At 38.0% G+C, this 16,550-nt stretch overlaps 1 protein-coding gene across 1 annotated transcript in view; it reads right to left on the minus strand.

The window, feature by feature from the left end:
- Positions 1–16,550, minus strand: part of WDR11 (WD repeat domain 11) — a 2,002,440-nt gene that overhangs the window by 656,696 nt on the left and 1,329,194 nt on the right. The window contains exons 15-16 of the mRNA XM_044056072.1: positions 2,356–2,480; positions 1,938–2,085 (exon numbers count right to left, since the gene is read on the minus strand). Of these exons, the coding sequence (XP_043912007.1) occupies positions 1,938–2,085; positions 2,356–2,480 (273 nt within the window). The remainder of the gene's footprint in view (positions 1–1,937; positions 2,086–2,355; positions 2,481–16,550) is intronic.

The raw sequence follows: 16,550 nt of genomic DNA on the forward strand, positions 1-16,550 counted from the left end.
ATAAAACGTAAAATAACAGAAATTGCCAGCTAGTACTGTTCAAGGATTCACACATACACAGACAGAATCAAAATGGCAGGTAGGTTGTCACAAATGAGCATGAGCATCACACTGGCACAAAAGTTCACACCCATTCTTCCGTAAGCTTTTCTGTCCCACAAAATTTAAAGTTTACACAACCAGTACACAATTTTTTTCACAAAATTAGCCCCAAATACCTTAATAAACACTCTAAGCCAAAAACAGCACTCACTGACAGGACATTTCTGATACTATGATAAAAATACTGTTTTTTTTTTTTTGAAGGAGAAACATTGCTTTTAGTAAAAAAAAAAATAAATAAAATGCTATTTTTTAAAAAGGGCAATAATTTCTGACTGGAACGGTTCCCTGTTGGGAACTTATCTGCCAGAAACAAAGCACTTAGCCAACTGCTGCTCTTGTGAAGCCTAACACATGCTCCTTCTCGAGATGGCAAGAAAGTATTAAAGAAAGAGTTACTCTGACTGCTGATTTCCCTCTTTGGGATTAGCTTACCAGCAGTCAGAGTGAAGGAGTGGGGGAAGCCAGACTTTTTTGAAATGGGTCGGTTACCTAAGTGGGAACCAACCCATATGGCCTAAGGGCTACTGTAGCAGTGGGAATGAACAGCATATGTTACAAAGTGAAGTGAACATACACATGTATTCTGTTAAAGCACGTTCTTTCAAAGTAGATGTATACTGATCTTCATTTCTTTATAATGAAGATGTACTTAGCATGGCAAGTAGTAGTCCCTACTATATTCATGTTTTTGTGCTCCAAGTGCCAAGTTAATTTCTTGACTGCCAAAGTAAAAGAAACATTCAAGCATGGGACTTAAATCTAAGCATTCTGATTTTATAACAAGTTCTTGAAAACGCATCTTTCTGTGAAGACTAACATTGTTATGTTTATGGACTTGTCAGTTTGCTCCTGCAGTCCAGCGATTTCAGAGGAATATAAATCTCTGGATCTCCAGGAACATACTAAGTATCTCTGGCTATGCCAGGTTAGTGCAGTTTTGTGGGCTACCTTATAACAGAAACACTAGGTGGTTATGGCCCTGTGTCAATCTTAAGTACAATATATAAACAGTCTAACAGGTAAGACTTTCGGTTTAGAATCTAGTCTGCCATTAGGCAAGTCCTGGGGCCAAAAACAATTTGTAGCTGATAACATGAGTACCCTCTGCTCTTAACCAGTATTACAAAGAATCACCCTTCACAAACCTACTCACCCCTAATCACAAGTTTAAAAGAACACCACATATTCAATAAATCCAGTACACTATAAGGTATGATGACAAATGGATTAACTACATAGGTTTTTGGTATACATGCTTGTCTTCTGTTTTTAACAGCTGTAACCAATATGCTATAAATCTGACAAACAGCCTGAAGCAGAGGCATTCAATTCAAGACAGTACCATCTTCACAGCATGCCGACACACAAACTATGCAAGTGTTAACTACTAGTATTTACTCTGGCAAAATCAATACATGGTCAATACTTCTTATATGAGGTTTACATTTTAAAAACACAATAGCAGCCAAACGACACAAATACAACAGAAGACCAACAAATTAGTTAGTACCTGCTTGTTCCGATTTGATAGATATATAAGAGTTTTTGGCGCCAATTTTAAACTATTTTAAATCATGTAAAAAAATGTTTTTTTTATTGATGAAGCCTATCTTGGATTGGTGGTGGCGGAAGCAATTAATTGTGTAATAAATGGTTTTAATCACAGTCTATGCATCTGGCGTTAAGCAGCAGGTACTAACATTTTAGATGTTCATGAAAAGAAATATTGGTCTGAACAAAATTATAATATTCATTTTACTTCTAATAGGTATATAGCATTCGTGTTACTTCTAATACTTTTTCAGCAGGAATAAGGTTTCTTATGCACTTACATCTGGAGGAATTCGTACTCCATCTTTAACTACATTTCCCTCTACAGTGATGTAATAAATTTGTCCATCGGGGTCTGAAAAGAGAAAGTGTTCTCGTGCAGAAATGCTGTTGCTCATTTCAGATTTACTTTCTGCATCCTGTAATAAACTGCAAACAAGATGAAGAAATTAGTATGACTACATAATACAGATATTAAACATGCCCTTATTTTAATCTGCTGGTTTATGCTATTTTCAGGGTTAAATAAAGTTTCAAATTAGCATCTAACAAACTGTGAACACAGCATGCCTAATGCTTATATCATAACAGTAGGTCAAGCATAGAAAAATGCAATCTGCATTCTACAGACTGTAGGGCAGCCCATGCTTTTGAGATTTTAATAGCAAAAATCAGTTCTAGACCGTCAAAGTGTAATACCTTATAACAGAAGATTCCACATTACTTATTTCGCTATCAGAGACTACAGTCTGTCTGGCCATTGCTTCCCGGGCTGCAATCTGCTTTCTTTTCAAGCTCCTCAGGTTGTGAGATGGAGACCATTCCTAGAGCAAACCAGTAAAATATTTACAAGCCTGGTCCTAATAAAAAGTTCAGTACACATTTTTTTCAAATATTACTATAAAATGCCTGAGGTACTCACTGTAACAAAACATGTTGTAATAACAGCAACATTGCTACTGAAGATTAATGATATGACTGAGACTTGGCCAGTGACATAACAGGTAGCAAACACATCCTTGATGCAGAAGACTGTAGGATGTTCTTCGTGTTTCACTGTTGCAGTCATCACACTTGGGTTATCTGCCTGCAGGTAGCCCTCAGTTAGCCCAAATACCAGAGACTTAGTATTGCTGCGTCAGTTACTGTCGCTCCAGGAATGACATCAGGTCATCAGGGGTATAAAACCAGGCAGCCGACGCCATTACATCAGTCTTTCTTGCAGAAGAGCCTGAAGCAGAAGCAGTTTGCACGAGTGCAGGTCGGCCGCTACCTGAGTTTTTGTTTCTAGATTGAGTTATCCTGAAGCCTTCTAAAGCTAAGTAACCCGTTGGGGACCCTTTTTTCTTGCTCTAACCGATGTCAGAAAAAGTTAACAATTGTCTTGCCTGTGGAAAGCAAATACCACACAAAGATTTCCATTCTTACTGCATCATCTGTTTAGGCCCAGATTACAACGTACCCTGCTGTCAGTTTTGTGCCTTGTTCAATGCCCGAACTATTAGTCGTCAGGCCCTTTTTGTTGCTAAATACTTTCATTCTCGATTTCCATATTCCGAAATGGCTTCGGTAAGCCATCTACTTTATTTATTTATTTTACATTTCTTGACCGGGCTAGTCTGGCTGGATACATGTCCATTTTCAGCAGAGGCCCGAGGAGAAAAGCTCCACTATATACTAGTAAATAATAATAATAAAAATAAACTACAGATAGCACAATAAGATAGAAATAAGCATGTAGAGAACTATTCCCAAGTAGCATAGTAACAGTGCAAAATTAATTTAGCAAAACTATAACAGAGTGAGGATTTCTATTTCAAAATCTTTGCAGGAGTAGGAATAGCACAATTAAAGAAGAAATAAAGCAGTAACTCACACAAGACTCTATTGAACTATTTACAATATTAACAATTTTGATAAACATTTTGTGCCAGGGCACTAGTTTTAAGAAACAGATTTCATCAGCTGGGTGATTTAGATACAAGGTGAGATGATAGGTTGCAGTAATATAAAGAGAAGTAGAATTTATAGGAAAAAGTAATATCCAAGTGGATGGTAGGTGAGCTACAGACGAGGGGTAATAGTAGTGATAGGGACATGTGGAAGAGTAATGGAAAGAGCTGAAAAGAGAGATGGAAGCTGAGGTCAGTCAGGATTCGGGCAAGGGCATAGCCAGTGAGTTTTAAAATAGTCTAACTACTGATCTTCCGAAAAAACGTAGGGATAAAGACAGAGACAGACCACACAGGTTCAAAGCTGCTGACGACACTTCCGTTAAGCCAGTTACCAGTTCGCCGGTACTCAGTGAGGTGCTCTCACAGCCCCTGATGCCTGCTTCAGTGGATTTGCAGGCCTCTACTGAGACCCGTTCGGAGTCCGGTATGCTGCGAGAACCGGCGGATGTCTCTACCTTGGATGGGTCTGGAGTTGCTGAGGAGGCACCAGCTTCTGAGGAAGTTCTTCGCACCACCGATGTTCAACTCAAACTGACGACTTCTTTCGCGTCTTGAGTTTTGTCTAAAACTACCGAGTTTCTAACGCCAAGAGTACATGCTACACCTAAAAAAACAATGACCAAAGCACATGCACCTGCTCCCTTGCCACATCAAATGCTTAAAATGGCAGAGGACATTATTATGATGATTAGGGGAAGTCAGCCTTCCACTGCTAAGAGAAAAAGAGACCTGTCTCCAGTAGCTTTAACAGACCAAGAGTACGAAGACTCTGAGGTATCTGATTATTAAGACATGCCCTTATCTGCTTATGAGGATTTAGATGCAGAGGATTCCATCCCCTCTGCTTCTCCTCCAGAGGATTTTTCTTTTGAGGAAATCTTACATACTTTAAGACAGCATTTCCACTGGGTATGCCAAAACTATCCTCAGTCCAAAAAGAGACTCAGAATTTCTAGATTGGCCACAACATAGGCCTTTAGCAATCCCACCAGTCCTGGATGTTTTGGGTGATGTCTTTATGGAATCCAGTTGAACTCCTGATACATTACCCCCTGCTCTTAGAAAACCAGACAGGTACTACAGAGTACCTGATTCTCACAAATTCCTTTTCAGAAATCCTACTGCTGACACAGAGGTCATCTCCAGAGGGCCTAAAGGTATCAAAGCAACTACAGCTACGAATCCCACCCCTTCGGACAGGGATTCCAGAGCTTTGGACAGATGGGGTAAGAAAGTATATACCTCTGAAACTCTCGCCATTAGGGCTTTGAATTGTCAGTTTCACATACTGAAGTACCAACAACATATTATGGAACTTATTAAGCAAAAAATAGCTACCTTTACAGACTGTACAGAAAATAAAGAATTGCATGAGTTTATGCATTCTGCAAGCAAATTCAGCAAGCATACACTGCAGTGTGGCTTCGATGCCCTAGAAACATCTTGCATGGCAGCAGTTATGGGTTCTGTACTGAGAAGGCATGCTTGGCTTAATGAGCAGACCTTGCCAGACCATGTCAAATCAAAGTTATTATACGCTCCTTTGAACAAGGGCTATCTGTTTGGCACAAGAGCAAAAGAGGTTCTTAAAAAGATGGAAGAAAAAGCTAAATCTATGCAGACAGTAAAAGAATTCTTGCAGGTACAGCCTCCTAGATTCAGTTGGCATTGCCCCTCGAAACACTGGTGCTTTCCAGCCCCCTCTAGGGCATCTCAACCTAAACCCAGGGGAAAAAGACCCCTCAGACTACAGTCTTAGGGTATGCAGAGATCTAAACAATGGAGTGCCTCCACCTCTAAAGCAGGGAGTGCTAAACCACCCCCCTACGGAAAGAATTCCCAATGACTTCTCAACTCCACTCCCCACCACTGCCCAACTGCTTGTGCCCCTAGTAGGAAAACATGCCCTTCAAGCAAAAAAATGGCTTTCCGTAACCAAAGATTGATGGGTCCTCAACATTGTATCCCAGGGGTACAAATTTAACTTCTACTCTCTGGCAACCCCAAAAGGGTTCCCAGACTTTCCTCCAAACCAGTGGGCAGAGGTACAAAACCAAGGTCAATCCCTGCCCTCTATAATAGCAATTCAACCTGTTCCAGTGGAACAGATAGGTCAAGGATTTTATTTTAGACTTTTCCTGGTATCCAGAAAAGAGGGCACTTGGCACCCAATCCTAGATCTTTCAATTCTCAACACCTTCCTAGTGGTAACAAAATTCAAAATGCTCACCCTGCAGCAGCTTCTGCCTATGCAAGCCAAAGATGCCTGGTTAGTCACCCTAGACTTAAAAGAAGCCTATCTGCACATTCCTATAAGGGAGTCATGCAGGAAATATCTACACTTCAGGGCAGGATCTATGCATTACCAGTTCTCTGCACTTCCCTTTGGCTTATCCACTGCTCCCAGAGGATTCACAAAAATGCCTGGCTCCAGCCATTGAAAAGAACCAAAAATACGAAAACTGGTGCAGGGCTGGATAAACTTCAGCACAGCTCGAAGAGTGAAAATAACTTTAATTCTATATTACAAAGAATAAAACATCCATGAGTTAAGCGCTTTCATCTGTCAGCATACAGACTTCCTCAGAACTAGTAACTTATAATTTTACAAAGGTTTAAATAGCAGAAAATGGCACCAAAAAATATATATACATATATTTAAAGGAACATCATCCTATTGTGTTAGAAAAACATTGCACTTCAATCCCTTAAAAACATAAATGTTCTAATAAGTTATGTATAAAATGTTAAATACAAGAATTTAAAAAACTTGTTAAAATATAGTATGTTACATTAATTATCTAATGCACATATAAATAAACTCATACAGGTATGACATACATAATAAATAATGTATATAAATACTATACTATATATGGGAACTACAAACAAGTCGGTTACTGGTAACTAACCTAATATCAAAAAAGGTTTAATACTAATACTATCATTAATACCAGGGAATCTTGTTGCATCTGTAAGTATTTGCCAATTACTTTCTTTTAATGCCAGTGACATCTTCCAATTACCTCCATAAGGTTGGCAAAGTACCTGGTCAATAATGGCAAATTTAAATATATGTTGTTCCCAGTGGCGGCTGGTGACTTCAAATCACAGGGGGGCTGCAGGAGATGCTGAATGGGCGGGGTCAAAGGGAAGGGGTGTGGTCAACCATAAAGGGGAGGAGCTATGCACAAAACCACAAAAACTAACTTTAATTAAATACGCTGCCCTGGGTGGCAAACCATCATTATGAAAGTCCAATCAAGACAAAAATAAGTGTAGAAGAATAAAAATATTTCAATGCATTGGCTGCATGACAGCTTACTTAATATCTAGATGGAAACAAAAGGTTGTGAGGCATGAAAAAATAAATTACTTTTTAAATACATTACTGGAATGCCAGTCAAAATCAAGTATAAGAAAAACCAGAAGCACTCAACTCAAACTACTTCTCCTTGCACTGCAGTTCTAATTATAATATATTCAGCTTTATTAAAGTACCAAGCAACATGCTGAAAGTAGAAATCTATGTGATGCCCCCACTTGTAAAAATGTTTCTTATCCAAAAAGACCTGCTGCCTGACAACGCTTCATGGGGAAAACATGATAAAAGTAAAAATGAAAAGCAAACAAGAAACAAGCTCAAGATACATTGCTTAAAGGATTACTGTACAGGTTATGGACCACACATGATTGGCATTCTGTTTAGTTTACGGTAAAGCCTGTAGAGATGACTGGAAGTCTCCAACAAGTGTAATGAGCTTTTAAAATAATGGAATCCTGTCCTTTAATACCCAAGGCTTATACATTATCTAGTCAAGTATTCTCTGCATGGCAACAACAGAAAGGCTTTCAATGTTGGCAATTCTTTAACAGTATGCTTATTAAAGCTTACTTGCATCTTCTGATGTCAGACAAGCTTACCTTATGGTCATTAAAGCATTGCTACTTAAACACAGAGCAACAGGCACTTTGAGTAATAAGCATAAATCAACAGTACAAAAATATGACAGAAACCAGACCATTCTGCAAAATCAAGGACAGATGAAAAGCCACTGTAGTACTTATGCAGTGTGTCCTCCCCATCCAAGGTAGATACAACTACTCCTTGCCTTGCTTGGACACATCCAGAGTCACTACATGGGGAGTGGGGTGCAACAAGCATGTCACAATTTGAAATCTCTCTGGCTGACTGTGATGGCCCTGACACATTTGTCATACCTCTCAACTTCAAGAGCAAGAAATCTGGACAAAGCCATACACAGAAGTGGGACAAAGGCACAACAAGAAGGACAATTTTTAAATATTGCTCTAATAAACTTAGAAAGATAATAGAATAGGTCTTGCATTAATATGAATTTTCTGAAGGGTATAAAATCTGAAACTCAAATGTCTGTCATTTTCTAACTTCAGTCTTTAGTGATTTGTCACTAATTTGCCAAAAACACAATTTTATGAAAAATGGACCAAAATGTGATGCAAAAATATAAAATAGACACACAATACAGCTTCTACCTGTCAAAGAAGGGACACTTTAATATTAGTACTGCTACCTTGAGCAGCTGACAAAATAAAAGAATCTACATGCATTTCAAGTAATCTATAACTTTGATTATTACAGTTATTTCTTAATTGTAAACCCTCCATGTTTTCTTCCAAAATTGCTATTTTATGGAGGGATTATTAGGGAAGAGCAACATTTTGAGCCAAAAATTGGGGACAGTTGAGAGGTTATGCCTAATTCTATAAAGCAATTTATTTGCATGTACCTCTCAACCTGTTAATGCAGTAAATCTGAACAAGGCCAAATATATTATATAAACAGTACTAAAAATTGCTCTTGTATAAATTGAGACAGTTGATAGAACGGCTCTTACTTTAACATTTTTATGAAGGTTATGAAGTCTGAAACTTATTATTTAGTGACTTCTGGCAAATCATTTAGGAATTAAAACTACAAATTTTATGAACAACAAACCAAAAATAAGAAGCAAAAATCTATTCATTCTTTGAAAATCTGGACAGTTGGGAGGTATAGTTCAGCTGGGCCTGTCTGAGTTTGCTGCCCTTCCCCTGACAAAATAATGGTTGAACTGGAGCCTCTGCAGCCATTCCAATTAACCATTACTTGGCTATTTCACCCATTTACCATAAACACTAATGTGCATACTGCTTTACTTCAATGATTGGACTTCATTTGAAAGTTTTATTTTGTATTTTACAGCACAAACATTAAGTAATCTGTTAAACAAAGCAATGCAGTCTCACAATGAAAACTTAGCATTAAAACTTCTCTGCCCTTGAAACTCACATTCATTGAAACCCACATTCAAAGAAAATACATTTTGCCAGTGGCAGATAAAGATTAATTTTGGGCTGTTTTCGAATCATAGGCCCCTTGCATATGAAACATACATGTGCTCTTTGATACACCTTCCTCATTGTACTAAAATTATATTCCTTGTACAATACAGTACACTTGTTAGAGGGTGTTTTAAATTTGTTTTGAACATTTTTCCAGTAAGCAATGAAACAAAACATATGCACCCATAATGGCAAAACTGCCCAGTTGAGAACATTTATCATAAAAAGTCTACTCAGACTTCCACAGTCCACCATTATTAGTAAATATACACAATTCTACAGTCCACCATTATTAGTAAATATGCACAATTCCACAGTCCACCATTATTAGTAAATATGCACAATTCTACAGTCCACCATTATCAGTAAATATGCACAATTCTACAGTGCACCTTTATCAGTAAATATGCACAATTCTACAGTCCATATTCAGTGAATTCAGTTCTTGCCATAGCTGTCAACCTTAGCACAAAACCTGGACGAAGCCAATAATGGGGAATACAGTCCCAAAAATAGGGACAAATTTAAAATATTCATCTTATAAACTTAGAAAATTGCTAGAAAAAGGTTGTGCTACTATGTATTCTGAAGAACATGAAGTTTGAAATTCAAATGCCGGTCAATTCTACTGGACAGAACAAAAACAATTTTCAGCAGAGACGAGGGATTAATACTGCAGACACTTTGTAAAATGGCAGGCATCAGAGCAAACCACACAAACACAGGCAGGAGATGCAGACTCCAAACAGAAGCCACCCCAACCAAGAATCAAACCAGAAAACCTATAGCTGTGAGGCAACAATACTACCACCGCACCATCAATTATGCAAGGAATTAAACATTCAGAAACCTGAAGTCTGAAATTCAAATGCCTGTCAATTTTACATGGACAGAACAAAACCAATTTTCAGCAGGGATTAAAACTGCAGACACGTCTTTGTAAAATGGCAGGGCACCAGAGCAAATCCACACAAACACATGGAGGAGATGCAGACTCACACAGAAGCCACCCCAACCAAGAATCAAACCAGAAAACCTATAGCTGTGAGGCAACAATACTACCACTGCACCATCAAATCTGCAAGGAATCAAACATTCAGAAACCTGAAGTCTGAAATTCAAATGCCTGTCAATTTTACCGGACAGAACAAAACAATTTTCAGCAGAGATGCAGGGATTAATACTGCAGACACGCTTTGCAAAATGGCAGGGCACCAGAGCAAATCCACACAAATACAGGGAGGAGATGCAGACAGAAGCCACCCCAACCAAGAATCAAACCAGAAAACCTATAGTTGTGAGGTAACAATACTATCACTGCACCATCAATTATACAAGGAATTAAACATTCAGAAACCTGAAGTCTGAAATTCAAATGCCTGTCAATTTTACTGCGGACAGAACAAAACAATTTTCAGCAGAGACGAGGGATTAAAACTGCAGACACATCTTTGTAAAATGGCAGGGCACCAGAGCAAATCCACACAAACACAGGCAGGAGATGCAGACTCCAAACAGAAGCCACCCCAACCAAGAATCAAACCAGAAAACCTATAGCTGTGAGGCAACAATACTACCACCGCACCATCAATTATGCAAGGAATTAAACATTCAGAAACCTGAAGTCTGAAATTCAAATGCCTGTCAATTTTACTGCGGACAGAACAAAACCAATTTTCAGCAGGGATTAAAACTGCAGACACGTCTTTGTAAAATGGCAGGGCACCAGAGCAAATCCACACAAACACATGGAGGAGATGCAGACTCCACACAGAAGCCACCCCAACCAAGAATCAAACCAGAAAACCTATAGCTGTGAGGCAACAATACTACCACTGCACCATCAAATCTGCAAGGAATTAAACATTCAGAAACCTGAAGTCTGAAATTCAAATGCCTGTCAAATTTACTGCGGACAGAACAAAACAATTTTCAGCAGAGACGAGGGATTAAAACTGCAGACACATCTTTGTAAAATGGCAGGGCACCAGAGCAAATCCACACAAACACAGGCAGGAGATGCAGACTCCACACAGAAGCCACCCCAACCAAGAATCAAACCAGAAAACCTATAGCTGTGAGGCAACAATACTACCACTGCACCATCAAATCTGCAAGGAATTAAACATTCAGAAACCTGAAGTCTGAAATTCAAATGCCTGTCAAATTTATCATGGACAGAACAAAACAATTTTCAGCAGAGACGCAGGGATTAAAACTGCAGACACATCTTTGTAAAATGGCAGGGCACCAGAGCAAATCCACACAAACACAGGCAGGAGATGCAGACTCGACACAGAAGCCACCCCAACCAAGAATCAAACCAGAAAACCTATAGCTGTGAGGCAACAATACTACCACTGCACCATCAAATCTGCAAGGAATTAAACATTCAGAAACCTGAAGTCTGAAATTCAAATGCCTGTCAAATTTACTGGACAGAACAAAACAATTTTCAGCAGAGACGAGGGATTAAAACTGCAGACACATCTTTGTAAAATGGCAGGGCACCAGAGCAAATCCACACAAACACAGGCAGGAGATGCAGACTCACACAGAAGCCACCCCAACCAAGAATCAAACCAGAAAACCTATAGCTGTGAGGCAACAATACTACCACTGCACCATCAAATGGAATTAAACATTCAGAAACCCTTAAGTCTGAAATTCAAATGCCTATCAATTTTATTTAACATTTTTAATCAGGACAGTCTGACTTGGAACAACCAAACAAATGTTCAGCCAAGAACCAGGAAGAAATAATGCACGCATGTCTTTGTAACATGGAGGGCACAAAAGCAAACCCACACAAACACAGGGAGAAGATACAGACCCCACAAAGAAGGAACCCCAGCCAAGAATCAAACCCAAGAACCTGCAGCTGTGAGGCAACAATGCTACTACTACACCATCAAATATCAAGCATTACAGCATTTACAAACCACAGATATTATGAGGAACAGATCAGATCAAATATGAGGTAAAAATCTGAAATTTTATAATGGTGGTGGGTAGGGAACTCAAGTCTTTAACACCTGCATACAGGGTACAGGGTTCGAGCCTGAGGCATTCCCTACCACACCACCATAAGCACCTGGGGCATTTTCACACACACACACACACACACACACACACACACACACACACACACACACACACACACACACACACACACACACACACACAAACTCCAGTAAAGCACAAGCACCATACACAAACTCCAGTAAAGCACACACACACACACTCCAGTAAAGCACAAGCACCATACACAAACTCCAGTAAAGCACAAGCACCATACACAAACTCCAGTAAAGCACAAGCACCATACACAAACTCCAGTAAAGCACAAGCACCATACACAAAGAAAAATAAACATTGTAAATTGAAAGGCACCTTACCTGAATCCTGAATGAATACATCCAGAGTTAACGTCCGTACAATCCATACATCCTTCCCGCGCAATACTGAAGACCCGCGAGATCGCCGACGAGATCCCTGAGGCACTGTCCCGAGTCCCTGCTGCTCCTCTTGCAGTCCGGATGCGTCCCATAATCCTGGGGTCTGTGCACTGAAAAAGTCCACAGACGCTCCTTGTGTCCCCCTATGGGGACGGCCGGGCTGCCCTGAGCATGCGCATAGACCGATAAGCCGGGACTCGGTCTATGCGCATAGTCCAATTTTAAAAAATATTTTTTATTTTTTCATTTCTTTTTCTTTCCCTTTTTTCTTTTTGAGGGGGCTGCAGTCCGGCAGCCCTATGCCACGAGCCGCCCCTGGTTGTTCCCCTTTATCACATATATGTCTATATAATGCATTGTTCCTATTTTTCACTTGTATCTTATAATAATGTTCATAAATACGTTTTTTTAACTGTCTTTCAGTTTTTCCTATATAAAATGCAGGGCAGGCTGTACAGGTGGCAAGGTATACCACCTGCTTTGTGTTGCAATTGCCTGCCCTACACCAGACATATGTATGATTCATATCTTCAAGCTTAATATGTAATACTTCATTAATACGCCCACATTGTCTACAACTTCCACATTTCTTAGTCCCTTTGTTGGTCAGCCTTGATACTTACATGATTACTGGCTTTTTCTAATAACCTTTTAATATTCGGTGCTGTCTTATATACAAAACTTGGATAACTCCCTAACTTCATAACTATGTTGTCTGATACAGTTATCAAGTCCCAATGTCTTTGAATTATTTCTTTAATAAAACTTACATACGGGGTGTACATCAAAACACACACTCTATTATTAACCACTTTATTAGATTTCGTACCCATATTTATCACTTGTTTGTCCCCACTATCAACACATAATCTACCTAATAATGGTAAATATTTATTGCCCCATTGTTGTTTAACATATTTTACAGTGTCTTTAAGCATATATCTAGGGTATCTTCTATTTCTAAACATATTGTAAATGAGTTCCATTTCCTTCTCCATGATTTCTTTGGTAGAGGACATTCGCGCTGCTCTTATACATTGTCCCTTAACAACATTTTTAAACATATATGGTGGATGGTTGCTGTTAAATTCAATATAATCATTAGAAAATGTTGTTTTTCTATATATCCTGGATGCAAACCCATCGTTCACATGACTAATGTAAGTATCCAAGTACGCAATTCCTTTTGAGTTTATATTGTGTGTAAATCTTAAGAATTGTGTCGTCCCATTAATATACTCTATAAATTCAGTAATAGCTTCTTTTTGACCCTTTCATAGAATGAATAAATCATCCAAATATCTGGCATAGAATGCTATGTCCGAATAAAATCTACTTTTAAACAAATGTTCGGACTCCCATTCTAACATCACCAGATTTGCAAATATGGGGGCACAAGATGCCCCCATAGCTACCCCTTTGCACTGTCTGAAGTATTCACCTTGGAATGTGATGTAATTATGGTCTAGGACTAGCGCCATCATATCTAAAATAAGACAAATCCGATCCCAGCTCAAGTTGGAAAATTTTCTCAAGCTATTACTAAAAAATTCAAGTCCAATTTCTTTAGGTATACTTGAAAATAAATCTGTAACATCAATGGTTACATAGATCAAGTCTTCTTTCCACAATTCTGGAGTCAATTTACCCAAAAAATTCCATGAATCTTTCATTAGATGTGGGATATTCTCATATACATGTTTAGTCCATCTATCAATTGCTACCCCTAAATTATATGTTTTTGATTTAGAACCAGAAATAATGGGTCTGAATGGGGGGTTACTAATAGATTTATGAACTTTGGGTATACCTATTATATGTGCCATAATGGGGTAATCAACCTTCAAAAACGTATATATTTCCTTGGTGATTCTGTTATCTAATAGATATTCTTCTAAAGCCAAATCTATTCTTTTATATCCAATATTAATTTGATTAATGGAAACAACCTCATAATTACCTGACTCATGCAATAAATTGTGTATTTATGTGTTGTAGTCGAAGGTGTTATAAACAACTACACCCCCCCTTATCCGGTTTCATTATTCTAATTTCGTTGTTGTGCATTAATTGATTCAAACATTCCCGTTCCTTCGTTGTTAAGTTATCCTGAAAATCCTTATAATGAAAATTTCCTTTTCTAATATTACTGCTTAACCAATAAATATCTTTACATACCATTCTTTCAAAATTGGTTACCTGTGTACAAGGCACTGGAATATAAGAACTTTTTTTCTTTAGTTCTTCAAATCTAGTAACTTCCTCATAATCCACTCTATCTTCAAATTGTACAGCTAAATTCAACCTTCTACAAAATAACTTGAATTATTTTATAGTATCTACTAAATTAAATCCTATATTAGGAATAAATTTCATCCCTTTACTCAAGAAATGAATGAATTCATGACCGATTACTAAATCAGTATAATTAAATACGTTGAACCCATTATAAGTACTTAAAATATTATTATTAATTCGTTTTTCAAAATTGTCATTAACTTCATCAATCTGTTCCTTTAAATATTGTTTAATATTTATAAATTGATCAGCTGGGTTTTCACTAATGGGATGGGAAAAAGTAATGTCAAGAAAGCTGTTAATATTCTGATCTACCTTAATTCTGTTTATCTTACTTTTCTGTTCCATTGAGTGAACTGCCTCTTGGGGGCTGGAAAAAATCTGCCCCCTTGAAAATTTTCATCTCTTTCCACATTCCTTGATGTATACCTATAACTACTATGTCTCTCTTTTTGCACATTTTTTCTATCATGTGGCCATACATATGCTCTTTTGTCCTGATACTGTTCGATGTCATGCTGTATCTTCTTATTTTTTCTCTGAAAAATAATATAAGCTTTATTTTCAGCCGTTTGGAATTGCTTATTATACAAATCCCTCCATAATTCAAAATCAATATGCTTTAAAATATCTTCATTTAAGCCTTCCACTTCTCTGACTAAAGTGGACAATTTTCCATCATTTAATTTAATTAATAGCTTCATATATAGATACCCAAAACCATCAAACATATTGTTAAATTCATTGATCACGCCATCATTATAATGAACACCCATGGGTAGCTTAAAGAATCTAAGCCCTTTAGGTACTATTTGTATATTTATGCACTTTGCTAAATATGCGTTGTCAATCTTAATGCTCTTAATTTGAAGCAATTTCTTACCTAGATTAAATATCATTTCTTTCAAGGGATTGTTTGAAATACTCAAACATCTTTCGTTAACATGAATATTTTGCTCTATATTATCAAAATCAAATTCATCACACAAAAATAGATCCATAACATCAGTATTAAAATGTGCAACATCTTTAGAGTCAATAACTTTGTTTCCCAACTGTCGTTTAGTTTCGAGGCGTGGGCTAGAAACCATTTTATTATTTACAGTACCTTTAATATGTTTGTTCTGTGTCCTGGTAAACGCTGAGTATGTTTTAACTGGTTGTCGGCTCTTGGGTCTAGCCCCGGTGCACTCAGCTTCATCCCGAGTGTGGAATAAACTAAAATCAAAAGTAAATTTGTTTGTCGGTGATGGATTGCTGTTGGAAATCCTGTTACCATAATCCAATGAGTCCTGCATGGACCGTATACCTCGATGTTCCCCAAAAACCTGTCCATTCGGAATGTCCATCTGCGTACTAATGTCTATAGCAGCAGGAACTTCAGTACGAAGAACATTAAGGCATTTAGCAGGTGAGCATTTAACAGAGGAGGTGCGTTCCAACGCAGCTGCCTGCTTCGGTGCTTCCACAATACAGCTAACTAAGTCAATGTGTCTGTTAACTTCAGACTGCAATGCTGTAACCTCTGCGCGTAGCGTTTGTATATCATCACCCTTCAATAAAGCTTGTGTCTCGTCTCCACTTCCTGCCATACCAGTAAAACGACCAACAGCTCCAAGAACAACTATAGAACCACAGAAAAGAACCAAAAATACGAAAACTGGTGCAGGGCTGGATGAACTTCAGCACAGCTTGAAGAGTGAAAATAACTTTAATTCTATATTACAAAGAATAAAACATCCACGAGTTAAGCGCTTTCATCTGTCAGCATACAGACTTCCTCAGAACTAGTAACTTATAATTTTACAAAGGTTTAAAT

The sequence above is a fragment of the Protopterus annectens genome, chromosome 14.part0, assembly GCF_019279795.1.
Source record: "Protopterus annectens isolate FY-2018-M chromosome 14.part0, PAN1.0, whole genome shotgun sequence".
NCBI lineage: Eukaryota > Metazoa > Chordata > Ceratodontiformes > Protopteridae > Protopterus > Protopterus annectens.